Source organism: Ambystoma mexicanum, chromosome 5p (genome assembly GCF_040938575.1).
Source record: "Ambystoma mexicanum isolate Mex_15411 chromosome 5p, UKY_AmexF1_1, whole genome shotgun sequence".
NCBI classification, from domain to species: domain Eukaryota; kingdom Metazoa; phylum Chordata; class Amphibia; order Caudata; family Ambystomatidae; genus Ambystoma; species Ambystoma mexicanum.
This window is the reverse complement of record NC_090930.1, coordinates 1050000599-1050018466: the sequence shown is the minus strand read 5'-3', so window position 1 is coordinate 1050018466 and position 17868 is coordinate 1050000599. Positions and strand designations below refer to the sequence as shown.

Sequence of the window (17868 nt, the reverse complement as noted above, 5' to 3'; positions counted from 1 at the left end):
GTTTAGCCAAATAGGTTCCTTACATGCAAGAGCAACTACAAGAAGCGACCATGCTATGCTCATTCTTGAGGTAGGTTTGAAAATAGTGCTGGTTCAATGTAATCAGTCCCTCTTTGGTTTGGAGAGTAATTCCCAGGAGGATAGACTAAAATTAACTGATGGGAACTGGGAAATCCTGTCTAAGAAAATTGAAAACTGGTTGAGGAACGGGTTAAACACAGTAACAGAGTGTTCTTTCAATGGACGATTACTCTGTGATATTGTCTAGTTTGTTAAGAAGTAAGTTAAAAAGGGCTTGGCACATTTTCCCTTATTCATTCCGAATAAACATGCATTTGATAAAAATGTCTGGTTAAAGAAGAGACAACTCAGAAGGGAAATAAAATGTAAAAGATAATTCTCCAGCATTGGATCTTTCATAGATTCAGATGCTTGAATATTCCCTGTCGTCAGACTGGGAATCCTCGGTTATAAAATAATTATTAAAAATTGTTTTAATATACACACATTGCTACATAGAAATGCATGTACATAGTCAATTATGGCCTATGAGCCATTCTATTGTGTAGTCCCTCCACCTCTCTTTGGTCCATTATGACCCCAACCAATGAGGTGGCAGGGCTTAAGCTCCGCCCTAGGCAGCCATCTTCAGATTTTTCACTGCAGTCTAATTGACACAGGGAATCCTCAAGCTCTGTGAGCTTTTTCGAATTTTTCTTAAATTTTCACAGTAGTTTATATTTTAATATACTCTACCACATTCCCCTGGCTAGGGGCTATCCCCACTGATTTTTGGGGTTTCAAAAAACTTTCTTTTAACCCAGAATTTGTCGAGTGAACTTTCTCTTCAGATGGCTGACCTTCAGACTACCAAGAAGCCTTTCCTATTCAGGGATTACACGAGGTGCAGGAGAAAGGTGGTTTACATGAAAGATCCCCATTATCACTGTATATACTGTCTTTATCCTCATGACATCCCGAAATGTCACATTTGCAAGTCTTTTTCAACTAAGACCCTACAAGACAGACATAGAAGACTTCTCCTGCATTTGGAAGCCAAGAGGCCAAAAGAAATTCTTCCTTTCCTCTCCTTCCCCCAGAAGCTCAATGTCTCCAGAGCCCTGGTTCTCTCTAAGCTGGACTACTGTAACAGCCTTGATCTAAATCTTCCTGCCTCTACTCTTTGCCCTCTGCAACTCATCCAGAACAGGACTGCGAGACTTGTCCTTGGCATCAAGCCCAGGGACCGTATCTCTCCAGGACTGAAATCTCTGCACTTGCTCCCAGTGGCTGCGAGGATTAAGTTCAAAACCCTCTGCATTGTCCACAAGGCCTTCTGGGGCCTGGGGCCGAAATACCTTCAGCTCTCTTCCTAAATATCTTCCTTCTCGAGCTCTTCGCTCATCCACCTGCAACTCCCTCAGGGTCAGCCGCTTCTCCAAGCAACGAGTTGGGGGTAGATCTCTCTCCGCGTCAGGGGCCTCCCTCTGGAACAGCCTTCCTGCCTCCCTGAAACTTGAGGAGAACCTTCTCCAGTTCTGGAAGCACCTCAAAACCTTCCTCTTTGCTTCTGCTTTCTCTCCCCCTCTCCCCTGCTAAATTCCTGATTGAAACTGCACTGGGCCACTCTCACTGATCTCAGTCCCTGGCCCAGCCGCTTGCCCCCGGCACCGCCTTCCTGGCAACCCCTGCACTGCGGGACTGTCTCTGTATCCCTACAGACCCCCCTCCCAGCACTTGTCTGCACTTACCTTGCACTTTCCACCAGCTGGCCCTTTATTTATCTTGTTATTCTACTACCCCTGTACTTCACTTTCACCTCTCCCTTTCCCCTTGCACTTTCTCTTCGCATGCACTTGCGCAATCTGAATGACACCTGGCCTAGTAAGATCGTTGTCTGTCTTCCCTTTGTCCCCCCTCCCTTCCTCGTCGCGCCTTGAAACACTTGTGTATAGGTGTGTTACAAATGCCATATCATATCAAGGGGCTTTCTTCTGACGAAGAATCTGCAAAGACAGCCCCTGTTCACGCCAGCAAATCATCTGAGAAGCAAACTTCCCAAAGAAGGGCTTCTTCAGTGGAAAGGAGCTCCTCTCCCACTCCCAAAAGCAAGAGGAAGCTGGAAATTATACCTTTCCTACCTCCCCTGGATTCTACAAGCCATAAGATGAAGCGTTCTACGGCAAAAACACCTCCAAAGGTAAGGAGGAGTTTGCAAAAAAACGTGGGGGTTCGGGGGGCAATCGTCCACGGAGAGGCAGTCTACGAGGGCAGTAAAGGTAGAGGCACCCTCATCGACGACCACTACGCGACAAACCGCATCGTCCTTGTCAGCGAGTTTATCATCCATGAAGCAATCGTCAACGAAGGAAGCTCATCATTCGTCCACGAAGCACTCGTCCACGAGACATTCGTCCACGAAGCACTCATCAACGGATAAGTTACCGTCCACGAAATCTTCATCCACGGATCCGCCGTCGACAAGGCAGTCGTCGACGAAATCTTTGACCACTGCACTGCTAGCTTCTTTACTGACGGAAGAATTAGGGCCCAAAACATCCCTCGCTGACGCCACTGTTACGCCATCGAATGAAGACAGTCTTCCTGAGTCTATAGAAGCGCTGCCTCAGTTTATGGACGCTCTTCAACCACAGGGAACACAATTATCTCCCTTAGGAGAAATGCCAGAGCTACCGGACGTCATTCTGCAAAAGGAGTTTTCAGACAGAGTTTGTTGAGGAACAGCATTGTCTTACACCTAAGGAGCACAGCCCTCCTTGGCAACCTACTACAGAGGTACCTGCTGATCCTTATGATCCTGTGCTCATGTTATCAATGCAAAGGATCATTGAGGAGTTCAACAGATGTCAAAATGAAAAAAGCAACTCTGCTGTACCGAGGGAGCCTAACGTCCTGCAGAGTGATTTTTCACCTCGACAAAGCACGCCAAGACATTCGCCTTCCAGGAGTAGGCCACAGAAATGGGTGCATTCACCTGAGCCACCGCGCAGGTCTAGGAGCAGGACACTCGGTGCTTCACCGACAAGGGTCCCTTCTCCAGCATCGTCACACAGGGCAAGGTCTCCAACTAGAGATCCTACGATTGTACCATCCTCTGTTTCGGTCTCAGACTGGCAAGAAGATCCTTTCAGAGAATGTTCTGAACCATTAGAATGCGAGATCACGCAAGAGCCGGATACTAGCGAATGGGACGATTACATTGTCGAAAAGCCCAGAAAGAAAGATTCTCCGGGAGGCTCTTCACCGCCGGATGATCTAGTCTCTCTTCATACCATCATTGGCAAAGCCGCAGAAATGTTTCAGTTACAGGTCACATCGGAGGAGAAGTCGGTGCTCTATGAGCACAGGGACAAACATAGGAGAACTGTTACTACCATTCCTCTCCTCGACACCATTTGGGAGACCGGATCCAAGATATTGGCCACACATTTATCCACTCCGGCTCTAGTTTCCAGGCCAGAGAAAAAATACAAGGCTCCGGAGTCTGCACCTCTTTGTCTACGAGGTCATACAAAACCAGACTCTGTCATCACAGTAGCAGCTAGGAAAAAGTTGACCAAGCCAGCATCACCTCTATCAGCCCCACCGGACAAGGACGGTCACAAACTAGAGGCTATGGGCAGGAAAGTGTCTGCATCAGCATCGCTTACCATCAGAGCGGGCAATGCGCTGGCCATGACGGCGAGATTCGACCGCAAGCTTTGGCTCCGCGTGTCCTAGCTAGCAACACAGCTACCTGTAGAACTCAAGAAGGAAGCCAGGTCGATTATCGCTGATGGGGAAGCAGCTTCGGATCACATTATTGACGCTGTAGTCGATGTGGCGGAGTCAGGTTTCCAGCAGATGGCCCACGGCACAGTGCTGTGAAGACAGGCCTGGATGAAGGCTACCAATTTCAGGCCCGAGGTCCAAGCGCAGATATTGGACATGCCCTTCGATGGTCAAGAACTCTTCGGGAAAAAGATCGATGACCACCTCAAGGGAATCAAAATAGACACGGCACGTGCCATCAGCTACTTGAAAGACAAAGACAAGGATCGCTGGTAGTTTCGTCCTTTTCGAGGTTCATCCTCGAAGTACAGAGGTTTTAACCACCCTTCCTACGGCCAGAAGTGGCAAGGTAGTTCATACCAGGATACCAAGTACCAATCTTCCAACAAGTATGCCCAGAGAGGGAGGCGGGGCTCCGCTCAAGGGAAGTCGCAGAGCAAACAAAACTGACAGTCCAGCTCCTCCCCCTCAACGTCACACCCCGGTGGGGGGGGGGGAGGGTGAGCTAGGTCTTTCAACACTGGCAGTCAATCACATCGGACAAATGGGTGTTACACGTGGTCTGCGAGGGACACACATTAGAATTTCTAAACCAGCCACCTTCCTTGCCACCGACTCCGCGCAAAGTGCATATGCTAAAACAAGGCATGTCTGAAATCCAGAAACTGCTGCACAAAGCAGCAATAGAGCCAGTACCTTACTCTCTAAGGGGGGGGGGGGGAAGGGTTTTTACTCCCGTTTCTTCCTCATCAAAAAGAAGAATGGTCAATGGCGACCCATCTTGGACCCGAGAGTGCTAAACAAATATATCAAGCGCATCAAATTCAAGATGATAACTTTGCAAGGAGTGCTCCCTTGGCTGAACATACACGATTTCTTGGCCACTCTAGACTTGGAGGACGCATACTTCCACGTACCAATCCACCCAGCACACAGAAAATTCCTCAGGTTCACTGTGGGCAATCTTCATTTTCAATTTAGAGCGCTCCCATTCGGTCTGAGATCAGCACCGAGAGTGTTTACAAAATGCCTAGCACCAGTGGCTGCAAAACTCAGGAGGACAGGAACAGAAGTCTTTCCATATCTGGACGACTGGTTGATAAGAGCAAGGTCTGCCTCAAGCGCACACTTGGCAGTTTCAAAGACAATAAATCTCCTAAAAGGATTAGGTTTCGCCATAAACAACGTGAAGTCCTGCTCAGTTCCCAGCAAGACAGTTTGTTTCCTGGGAGCCAAGCTCAACATCAGCATTCCCAGAGTGAGACCGTCAGCAGAAAGAGCATCAGCAATTCTCTGCTTGACCTCATGGTTCTTAGGGAGAGAAACGGCATCAGTGCGCTCTTACAAATCCCTACTGGACATGATGTCCTCATGTATATTTCTCATACCAAATTGCAGGCTTCGCTTGAGGCCTGTTCAGGAGGCACTGGACCACCAATGGAAACAAGCTCTCGGCTCGTGGGAGGACATGTTCCAGAATCCAAAGACGCTGCACAAGACTCTTCGATGGTGGAACGCTCCGCAGAACCTCTCACAAGGAATGCCATTTCAGGCACCAACATCGACCCTTCTCTTGAGGACAGAAACGTCTCTTTCGGGCTGGGGCACTCATCTTGCAGACCTGCAAACCAAGGGCTCCTGGTCACCCCAGGAGTCCCAACTTCACATCAACGTGTTGGAGCTCAGGGCCATACGGTGGGCACTGAAAGCTTTCCTTCCGCTAGTAGCGGGACAGGTACTCACTGTACAGACAGACAACACAACTTCCATGCACTACACAAACATGCAAGGAGGCACGAGGTCAGATCTTATCCCAAGAAGCTCAATTACTATGGGCATGGGTCTTGCATCACAGAGTGAAAATCAAGGCGGAACACCTTCCGGGAGTGGACAATATCCTAGCGGACAAACTGAGCAGGGACTACACGTCTTCTCACGAGTGGGAGCTGGACAGTAAGGAAGCCCAGCGGATCTTCGCCTTATGGGGCCATCCACATCTCGATCTTTTTGCCAACAGGGCCAACAAGAAATGCAGAATGTTTGCCTCCTGGTACCCAGAGAGTCAGTCAGTAGGAGACGCTTTCTCTGTGGATTGGACGGGGAAATACCTATATGCCTTTCCCCCCTTTCCGCTCATCTCCAGGATACTACGCAGACTGAAAGAGCAGAATTGTTCTATGATCCTAATTGCACCGGACTGGGCGCGGCAGGTCTGGTATTCGACCCTACATCACCTGTCCCGATGGCCCCCGATCCGCCTCAAAGTGCATCAGTATCTATTGACGCAACAGAACCGCAAGGTCCTCCATCACGATCCAGTGAGCCTGTCTCTCAAGGCCTGGTTCCTGAGCAGCGTAAACTGATGAATCTCAATCTGCCTGCAGAATGCTGGGATATAAACAGGGCCTGAAGGGCTCCTTCTTCCTGCATCACCTACACTAGGAAATGGACTCGCTTTTCCAAGTGGTGTGAGATGTATGCTATTGATCCTCTCACCGCTTCGGTGGAGCAAGTACTTCCTTATTTATTACACTTACCCAAAGCAGGTCATTCACGGTCTTCGATCAAAGTCCACCTATCAGCCATTACGGCATACACGACGGCCCCAGAGACAAGGTCCTTACTCTCCCTTCCGGCTGTCAAGGTCTTCCTTAAAGGACTTTTGTGTACATACCCACCTACGCCCACGCCGGTTCCAACCTGGAGTTTGAACACTGTGCTAACAGAGCCTCCTTACGAGCCCATCCACAGGTGCGACATAAAATTCTTGTCATGAAAAACGGATTTCTTGATAGCCATTACTTCGGCCAGGAGGATCAGTGAGTTACAAGCCTCATCTTCTAAACCCCCTTTCACATTGTCCATAAGGACCGTGTCATTTTAAGACCACACCCTAAGTTCCTCACCACTTGGAAAAGTATTGGAAATAACGCTTACAGAACGCATTGTCCTGCCAACTTTCTTCCAGAATCACTCTTCGGAAGCAGAACGAACATTGCATTCTCTGGACATAGCAAGAGTCTTAAAGTTTTATTTGCAAAGAACTAGGGAATTCCATTCTTCAAATAGACTGTTCATCGCCTTCTCTGGCCGCACAAAAGGCCAGCATATTTCCAAACAAGGTCTGGCGCGCTGGGTTTCTTCTTGCATCACCCACAGCCATCAAGCGAAAGGTGACCCCCTTCCCAAACCACTTTCAGCACACTCCACCAGAGGGAGAGCGGCGTCAAGAGTGTTCCACGCGGGGGTGGCCTTGAAGGACATATGCAGAGCCGCCACGTGGAGCACTCTGCACATGTTCGCTAAACACTACTGCCTGGCTGAAGATGTCAACAAAGAAACTGCTGTTGGACAGGCAGTGCTCCACCACCCCTTTGCATAAGGTAGGACCAGCCTCCTTTCCCACCTTTCGCTGGTTATGTAACCGTTGTGTTGCCGCATGGTAAAGGTTTGATCACAGATATGTTTTCTGTATTATGTATATGATGGCGGCATGTTTTTAACTGCTTGGTATTCTATTCAAGCATCTGAATCTATGAAGGATCCAATGCTGAAGAAGTCTTAGTTAATTACCTGTAACTGTATTTCTCCAGCATTGGTATCTTTCATAGATTCACATGCGCCCACCCGCCTCCCCTGGGAGGCTGCTCCTACACTCAGCACCCATTCTATTGTAATGACTACAGTTCAAAATCTGAAGATGGCTGCCTGGGGCGGAGCTTAAGCACTGCCACTTCATTGGTTGGGGTCATAAAGGACCAAAGTGAGGTAGAGGGGCTACACAATAGAATGGCTCATAGGCCATAATGGACTATGTACATGCATTTCTATGTAGCAATGTGTGTATATAAAAAAAAATAATGTTAATTATTTTATCACGAGGATTCCCAGTCTGACAACGGGGAATATTCAAGCATGTGAATCTATGAAAGATACCAATGCTGGAGAAATACTGTTACAGGTAAGTAACTAAAACTTCACATGCACAAGATGTATAGGATACTGTAAAATGGCTAAGCAAAAATACAGTAATTGGAGTAAATGGTACAAGGCAACTTTAGTTCATGACAGAAAACATCAATGCTGGAAAAATTGGTAAAACAAGACGCTGAGAAATGTTAGGATCTTATCAAAGATGCAGAGCATTCTCGGATCATAATTCTGGAAATCAGAATCAAGTTGGGTTTCCTATAAGTTTGCTCACAACTCGAAAAATCTTGCTAGAGTTTGATATTAACAAACTGCCGGCTTGGGGCTGTGACTTCTCGCATGAAGCTATTGCTGACATAGTTGCTGACATAACTGAAGTAATTAAAGAGTTGAGGGCGATGGGTCCTGACTGGTTGTCCAACTATATGTTTAAAGGAAACCCCAGTTCTTGGCAGATAATTTTTGACTCCTTGTCTAAACAAATGGTTAATGAATCTTGATTGCCAGATTCATGGCACAACAGTAATATTGTGCCAATATTTAAAAAACTTGATGGGGGATCAGCCTGGAAATTATAGAGCGAAAGCCCTAATGGACTCTTCCAGCAAAGTTCTGGCCTCCCTGGTTCTTAAGGATCTGAAAAATGGGCTAGTAGCACACAGCAGCTGTCAGTGTTCCAGGCTGGTTTTAAGAAGGGTGTGGGCTGCTCATTGAATGCTTTTATATACAAAAAAACCTAAAACTCCAATCTAGGACCAACAAGGTCTATATTGCATTTCTGGACCTACAGTCTGCCTTCGATCATCTTGATTGAAATATTTTATGGAATAAGCTAGGAAGAAGGTATTCCACATGGACTGTTGAATATACTGATAAAATTACATTCGAGAACAACCTTGGAAATAAGACTCAACATGAATAGGGGCTTGGTGCAAAAGATTGCTTCCGGGATAGGTTTGAGACATGGATGCGTGTTAGCATCCTGTCTTTTCAATCTCTGCTTGAGTGACTTCTAGGAGTTGAGCAAAGTTTCTTTTCCACCCAAGAGTGGGCACTTAAATTGGCAATTAATGGGATTTGCTGACGACATAATGTTACTAGACATAGCACCAATTTGCCTACAAAGGCTACTGTGTTGTGTCGAAAATGATTTAGGCACAAATAATTTATCAATGCAACAAAATCTGCTATTCTGACTTTTAAAGACACTAGGAAAATAGTTAAGTCCACTTGGATCATCAAGTAATCACAAATTAAGCCATGCAATCAAATTAGAGATTTAGGCTATGGAATCTTGAGTGGCAAGACCTCTTCCAATGTGATAAAGAGATTTACTGTAAAGTTACCACCACTCTTGGCACAGATGACAGTAATCAGGATGACATTTTGTCCATTGTCGTTGGCCCCTCTTGAAAACTTCTATTCTATGTATAAAAGGTGGTGCCATTCGTAACCTACGAATAGGAGGCAGATGAGTCACTTCCAAGATTAAAGTTTTTTTTTTTAAGCAAGTCCTAAATTTACCTCGCAGTTCACCAATGGTGACAATTAGGCTTGAGTTTGGGCTCCAATCCATTTAATACATTTTTTGGGCAAAGAAATTATCTATATTGCATAAAATAATGAAACCTCCCGCAGACTCACTTTATGAGAAGCTGAAGGAGATAGTTATTGCATGGTTTTCACCTGTGCGTAGTACGTTTTTTAGAGAGTGTAGGGACTCTGTGAAGTCATTGGATTCAAATCCGGTAAAAAATTAAGGTCAAAATCAAAGACTGCGATTGGTTGAAACAACTTGGCATTATACAGAGTTATGCTTGAGTAGGCGAATATGCAAAGATAATAAGGCCCAGAATGAATCTGCCTAAATATATAAAGATTCCCCGACCATACGAATTAACACATTTATTTAAGATTTAGGTTAAATCAACTTTGTACTTTGGATGTGTTCAGGGTCATAGAAAAGAAAAATGAATTTTGTTGTGCATGCAAAGACATGACTAGACCTGAGAATTGAAGACATTTCATTTTAGAGTGTAGGGCAATGAAGGACTTGCGCTCAGATTGCTTTGACCCATTTGTATGTGATTGTAGAATGGATGTTATGTTATGGATGTAGACATTATGTTGGGCCGTCTGTGTGACGGATCACACATGAAAACAATATTTACTTTAATAGGTTTTATTAAAGGTTGATATACATTTTTAGTGGTAAATTCGATGTTTCGAAAGGTCGTTTTTTATTATAGCTGTTTTGGCATGTTAGTTTAAATGTAATGAAGTATTATGAAAAATTATGCAAATGATGTTTGGTCAAGATTTTAAATTTTATGTATGAGATTTAGTAATCTGTATTTGATGTTTTTGTATTGTATTTTAGAGGTTTTGATAAACCAAAATTAAAGTAAAAAAAAGTCTCCTTTTGAGGAAGAGCTGTTCCTGCATTTTCTTACCCTGAACCAACTGCATGGCAGCGCTTCCTACCCTAGTGTGCCTCTTGTTAGCAGGCAACAGAGGGGCCCGACTTCTCATTTTAGATGTAGGCCTTTTAAAGCAATAGTTCTAATGGCGACCATCTCTTTCCAAATAGAATGCCTGTTTTTTCTTAAATCTTTGTTCTGATGTGTGAATTACCAGAGTAAAAATGATTTTGGTGCTCTTTTGTTCAATTATTTTAGAGACCCACAATCTGCCAAAGCAGCCTCCACTCGCCCTGGCAATGGGACAAGCCACACAATGTCTTGGACTGATGGCCCGATCAGGAAGTGGTTCATGCGCGTTTGCCACTGTGGAAGACTATCTGCACTAGCTATGCATCCAGGAAGCTCTCAACGCGTGGCATTCGAAATTCAGTGCAGAGATTGAACACGTAGACCAGCTGTGCTGATTGGAATTTGGATTTTTTTTAATTTTAATTATTTGTTATGTACTGGGGTTGACAGGTCTTTGCAGTCACTTTACTACTGCTTCCTAGTTTACAGCATGATGCAAATGATTTTCCAACTTTCAGTGATAGGAGGAGTTGTTTATGAAACGTAGACGCCTGAGAAGTAATGCAAACTGGTATGGCAGGCAAAACAAATGAAGAATTTGTTTCGGAAGCTTAACACATATTAATGAAAATAAATGAACTGCCTTTCCCAACCCAAATATTTGGCACAGTTTTGCTCTGAGGAGTGTTCCGAGTTAGAGGAAAGTTAAATTACATGCACAACCAACAATTCCTTGTAGTCTTGCAGGAAAACAAACAGTACAAAACCAAGCAAAAGAGCCCTTCCTTGATCTGGAGGAGGTGTATAGAAAAGTGTGTATAAGTGTTCTGTTAGCATGTGGGTGACGTAAATTCAAGCTGGACAAGTTTCCATCCTACCATTATTACATTGGTGAATCAATGTAATCTGCATTACTGTATAAACATCTGACAATTTGGATATGTATTGTTGCTGGGAAGACATTTTTTTCTAAATGTGTACTGTAAAACTTGGAACTACTCAGGAGTTGAGTGAAAACGTTCATTGCTACTTACAATCCCCCCTGCTGCCCAAACCTGTCGGTCACACTAGTTATGTTTTTAACATGGTCTTTTCCTATTGTTTCCTGTTGAACAGCAGATGTCTGTTCTACCTGTCAGTTTGACTGTTGTATTATAACAGTATTACATGTCAACACAATGTGTGATTTATGACCTTTACTTTATTTATATAAAAACCAAATATTTAGTCAATTTACAGTGTCTTAATTTAATCTTTGTACACTTTGCATTTTTAAAAGTGCTTCAATGAGTACTATATTGCAATAAAAATGTAATGATACCATAATTAACCAGCCATTAAAGATGTACTTCTAGCGGCACTAAAGACTGATGCAAATTTTGTTGTAATCCCAATTGTCCTTAACAGTGGTGTGATGGGCACTTATGAAAAACACAAGTGTCCCATCATCAGCACAGAGAAAATGTGAAAGGCATAATTTGGCCCTTTAACTGCCACTGTATGGTTAGATTTTTCTCACTAACAAGACTTAATAGGTGGTTTTTAGCAGTCCATTCGTGTCCTGGAGGTGAACAGTGTAGTGTGCCTTCAATGGTCCTGTTACATCAGCATTTAACTCCCGGGCCCTGAAACGTGGTACGGGAGCCTAGCGACTATACCCCCATTGGTGTTTGCGCTGCCGGTCATTCTCGCACCATGTTGCTCACCTGGGAGTCCATGGCCCGCTCCCTGGTCGGCTTGCAGCAGTTTCCCCCTGTTTCTTGTTGGCACCGCGGAGCGCCTCTCCCATTACATCTACGGGCTGCAGGGGGCAGCCATATATTTCTGGAAGATGCGTTGCAGACACGTCCGGCAACCCGTGCTTTCGTTTGGCACATGCTTTTCTTGGCAACCTCTAGCGGCCTGGCTCACAAGTATATAAACCGGAAGAGTGATACAGCTCAGTGCGTCTCAACAACCTTGTTGTCCGCTCCTGTTTTTTGCTTCTCGTCTCTGTGCATCCTTTTTTATTTTTTTTTAAACAATTTTTATTATTTGAACAACACACCAAACATTACAACTTTTAGGACGTTCATAATCAAAATAAAACCAACACATTATACATTTCCCGTCGTCGCCCTCCCTCCCCCACAAACTCGAGCTGTTTCGTCAGTGCCATCTGCATGAGTATTTTCAGGGATCTCAGTGCTGGTTGACTCATCTGAGTCTCCTGTTTCATGACTGACCCGGTGAGGGGTAGCCATCGAGGTCACCAGTTGCCTCCAGGCCAACAGTGGACCCACTTCCTCTTCTCCCCCCCCCCCCCCTTGTGGCAGCTTCAAACCAAACCACGGTTTCCACTTCTGCCCATCTCAGGAGGTCCGCCCACCATGTCTCCACTCTAGGCCTATGGGCCTTCCAACACATAGCAATCCTGCGCTTGGCCAGGACATATGCCAGGTCTTTCATTTTGCTGATATGCTTTAAATTGCGTGGCTTGGGGAAATTCCCAAGCATGCATGCCCCAGCAGACCCCACATCCAGCACCACACCCCCACTGGCCATTTTCGTCTTTATTTCTTCCCAGAATCTATGCATCTCTGGGCAAGCCCAGAACATGTGCAGCAACCCTGCCTCCTCCTCTCCGCACCTGGGGCATTTCTGAATGGCAGAGCCTCCAAACCTGGCTATTCTTCTAGGGGTCAGGTAGGCCCTATGGGTGACATACAGCTGGATCTGCTGGAGTCTCGCATTCCGGGACACCGTCTTATGGTACCTTTGAGCTCTATCCCACTGTCCATCCGTCATGGGTTCCCCTAGCTCCTCTTCCCAGTCCTGCCTCAGCTGGGGTAGCTCCCTCTCTGCCTTCGCTCTTAAGAGCTCATATATCCTAGATATTTCATGTCCACCCTCTGAGATATCATACATCATTTCCAGGGTGGCATCAGGTTCCTCCGCTAGCGCTGTCTCAGGCCACCTTCCCCTTAAACTCTTCAGGAGCCTGATGTATGTAATGTATTGGTCACTATGCACCCCTGTCCTCCTGCAACCTCTGAAATTCCAATACCTCCCCTTCCTGCCATATGTCTCCAAGGGTGGCTAGACCCACCAGTTCCCAGTATCTGCGAACCGCTTCAAACAATTGGGGGTCATCCCCGCATAGAGCCACCAGCGGGACCTGCTGAGACAGCGGGTCTGGGTCGCCCACCGTTTTCCATGCTCTGCCATCTTGGTTTTATGCATCCACACAGTCTCTTTTAGAAAGTATGGGGCTGCATCAACCCGTAAAAGCCTGGCTTCTGCCGAGTCCTATGCAGAGAACCACCTGGCCACATACAACAACTGTCCCGCCAAGTAATACAATTCAAAGTTTGGCAGGTTTATGCCCCCCCTCATCACAAGTGTTCTGTAGTTTCCACAGGGCCACCCTATTCCTGGAGTTACCCCATATGAAGCCCCTGCACATGCCATGGAGTCTCACAAAGAAGCGTCTGGGGATCAAATATGGGACATTCACAAAAAAGTGCAAGAGTCTGGGCAGAACAACCATTTTGAGCAGGGCCGCTCTCCCCATCATGGCCAGGGGCAACCTAGCCCAGAACGCCATGCTATTCCTAATACCCTCAATCGCTTTCTCTGTATTATGTTTGTGCTCTATCTCTGTCTTGTGGTAAATATTCACACCCAGGTACTTGAATGTCGCGGTCTGCCAGGGTATTTGCAGAACGGGTAGCCTCGCCAATGGGGTGCTCCTGTACCTTCCCAAGGGGAACAAGCTAGACTTCCCGGGGTTCACCGATATTCCCGAGAGGGTGGCAAAGCGATCCATCACCTCCAGCACATATTGCAGGTTTTCTTCCGGGTAGCGCAAGAGAGAAGCATATCATCTGCATACAGTGATATCAGGTGTGTGCCCCTGGTTGTGCGAATCCCAACCTCCCCGTATTGTTGCCGCAGGCATATTGCTAGCGGCTCTAATGCCAGGATGTATAACATGGGTGACCAGGGGCAACCCTGTCTGCTCCCCCTGCTGAGTTGCCATTTGTCTGAGATTGTGGGTCCAGTTTTAACTCTCGCAATCGGGGAACTGTTTAGCAACTGGACCCATCTGGTATATCCTGGTCCCATTCCGTATACTTTCAGGGTCGCTTTCAACCACGGCCACCGCACCGAATCAAAGGCTTTCACCGCGTCCAGCGACACGATAGCCATCTCACCCGAGTCTTCATTGGTTTGATCAATGATATGGTGCAGCCTCCTGTGGTTATCTGTGATATTTCTACCGGGGACATAACCTGTTTGGTCTGGGTGTATCAACTTGCCGATTACCATCTTCAGCCTGTGGGCAATCACCGCCGTGAGTATTTTACTATCCTGATTAAGCATGGACAAGAGCCTGTAGGACCAGCATTACATGTCCGGCTTACCCGGTTTCAGGAGCGGGACAATCACTGCCTCGCGGAGGGACGCCGGCAGTTCCCCCCCGCTCATAGGCTTCATTAAACATAGCCAGCAGCGGCTGGAGTAGCTCCTGCTTATATGTTTTATAAAATTCGCTGGGTAACCCGTCCGACCCAGGCGCTTTACATGTGGGGAGGTGTTGGATCACCGCCTCCAGTTCATCCGCGGTAATAGGGGCGTCTAAGTCTGCACGTTCTAGGTCATCCAAGGTGGGCAGCCCCACATCCACTATTGTTTCCAGTATTTCCTGGCTCATATCCTCTCCTGTATCCTCATATAATCGTCTATAGTATTTGAGGAACTCCCCATTTACCCCCTCCTGGGTGTTATAAATTCGGCCTTCCGCATCCCTGACCTCTCTGATCGTCTCTGTGCATCCTTTCTGGGTGTTTCCTTGTCTCTTGCCAGCCTCTTGCTCTCTACTCTGCCTGCTTCCTGCTCTCTCCTGCCTCTGTTCTCCTTCCTCCCCTGAGCTGCCTCAGCCTGCCTTGTGCCTTCTCCTTGTTACTCGAGTGCCTTGCCTGCTGTTGTGATTCCATCTGGATTCCAGGTCTCAGTGCCTTGCACTGTTTTTGCACCACGTTAAATATTGGGAATTCCATTCCCTGGTGCAAGAAGAATTGTCCTGTCTCCTACCAATTGGGATATTGTCCCATAGGCAGTTACAGGGCGGTACTTCCACGCTCCCCCTCTTGGATACTGGTCTAGCTCCAAGGAACATCATGGTGGATCCCATTCCTCAGACTTGAAGATCATGTACGGGCCATCGCTCCCTCCAGCTTGACAGATTGAGAAGCTTACCGTCAGATCTCGATGGCATGGAAGCTTTAGAGGAATTAAGGGATGAGGTTAGTGCACTACGTCAAGAAGTGCTCACATTAAAACAAGAGACACAACTTTTGATGGCCCAAAGCGCAGCAGCTCCACTCGCAGAGAGCACCATTGGATGACTAGGCACTGTGATGTACGATGGGGATTCTCGTGCTCTTAAGGAATTTTGTAATCATTGTCTGGTTCAATCTATGTTCTGCCCTGTGCACTTTGCTAGAGACCAAGCTAGAGTTAGTTGTATACTGAATAACCTCACCGGAAATGCCCTAGCTTGGGCAACACTGTGTCAGCTCGGAGTCCAGTGCTTGACTCTTTAGCAGAGCTCGAGAAGGCCTTCAATGACCCAACACGGCTGCCATAGCACAAAACCATCTGTTGGACATTAAACAAGGTGCCCAGAACGTAATACTATACATCAGTAGATTTCGTCAGCTCGCGAACGAATCTGTGGCCTGAGGAAACCCAAAAGACCCTCTTTCGTTGTTGTCCAAGTGAAGAATACAAGGAGAAGCTTGTTCATGCCCCCGGACCTGCTACCATTCAAGCCCTTATAGATCTAGTAATCAAGATTGATCATCGATTAAATGAGACGCGTACTGAACAATGTCGACATGACTTCAGAAGACCTGTGTTACATCCTTCCCTCTGGGGAAGCAGGGGTGGAACTGATGCAGCAAAGAGCTGTACGTGCGTGTATAGTGGGGATGACGAGCATTTTCTAAGCGCGTGTCCTATTAGTCCAGCAAAACCAGTTGGAAACTAGTGGGCTGCTTGTCAGTTGGGAAGGAAACAACAAGCCCAGTCACTACCCTGGCCCTTCCCATGGAAACAGTCTATGCTATGAGTCCTCGAGCCTTGTTCATTCAAAGAGTAACCATTGCCTGGGGCACTGACGGGAACCCTGTTAATACCATGGCCTTAGTGGATTCTGGTGCATCCTGTAATTACATGGACGCGCGATTCCTAACACTCCAAAGCCTACAAGCTTCCCAAAAGTTCCATTCAACCTTGGTGGAAGAGATCAACAGCACCCCATTGGCTTCAGGACCCATCACTCATGAATCTGAACCCATCCGTATGGCAATTGAAAAACATCAAGAAACATTGTCATTTGTCATTGTTCAGTCGCCTTTGTATCCTTTGGTTATGGGTCTGCCATGGCTGGTTTCCACAACCCCTAAATTAACTGGGCTACGCAGACCATGTTGTTCTGTTCTGAACACTGTATCAGCGAATGTTGCTCGGCTTCTAACTCTCCAGCTATTCCTTTTACTCTGACCAATCTGGAAGCTCTGCAACTGATATCCTGTTGTCATAAACGGCCTTCTGAATACCACAAATACGACGAGGTGTTTTCTCCACCATCTGACATTCCCTCGCCACCATCATGTCTTTTTGACTGTGAAATCCTACTTAAACCAGATCAACCAATTCCTCATGGTCGAGTGTATTCCTGTATTGCCTACAGCCACACCACACTGAATGCAACCAATCTCGTCTGACCTCAGAAGATAGGCATTGTCGGGCCTGGTAAGTATTGTCTTACAGCCCTTGTATGAGAGAAGCTGTGCAAATATCTCCAAGAATGCCTTCAGAAGGGGTATATTCAGCACTCCAAATTCCCAGCTTGGTCACCATTGCTCTTCGTGCCCAAGAAGGAGGCAACTTTAAGACCCTTTGTAGATTACCATCTATTGAATGACATCACGATTAAGGATAGATACCCCGTGACGCTTATCCAAGACATTCTGGAATTCTTACGAGCCTCCCGGATATTTACCAAGATAGACCTAAGCGGAGCATACCATTTGGTATGTAATCAACCAGGTGATGAATGGAAAACATTGTTTGTCACCATTGGGGCATTTTGAATACCGGGTCATGCCCTTCGGCCTATGTAATGCCCCGTCAGTGTTTCAACGGTTTATGGACTCCATATTCTCAGAACTATTGGGCTTGACTACATGGCTGTACCTAGATGATAAATTGGTGTTTTCCTCCTCCCTGGAAGACCATGTTGTTCACCTCTGAGGTTCTTCAGCAGTTACTGGACAATCAGTTATTTTCCAAAGAAGAAAAGTGTGATTTCCACCAAGATCTAATAAAATGTTTGGGTTAGGTTATAAGTTCCACCGGCATCAATATGAATCCCAAGAAAATTAAAACTATTAGGAAATGGGCCAGCCCACAGGATGTGAAAGCCATCCAAAGGTTCTTAGGATTTGCTCATTTTTACCACCGATTAATCCCCAAATATGCCCAAAATTCTTGTAACATCACCCGTCTCATATGAAAGAGGACAGTCTTTTGTTGGGATGACCAGGCAGAACAGGCATTTCGGAGCATCAAAACAGAATTCACCAAGGCCCCTATCTTGCAACAG

General features: G+C 46.3%; 1 protein-coding gene across 2 annotated transcripts in view; it reads left to right on the top strand.

Annotated features, from left to right (window-relative positions):
- RANBP9 (RAN binding protein 9) overlaps positions 1–11446 on the top strand; it is a 1122649-nt gene extending 1111203 nt beyond the window's left edge. For both annotated transcript variants that reach the window (XM_069613547.1, XM_069613548.1), the window contains one exon: positions 10401–11446. In XM_069613547.1, coding sequence (XP_069469648.1) covers positions 10401–10531 — 131 coding nt within the window. In that variant the 3' untranslated portion in view covers positions 10532–11446. The remainder of the gene's footprint in view (positions 1–10400) is intronic.
- Positions 11447–17868: the final 6422 nt, after the last annotated feature.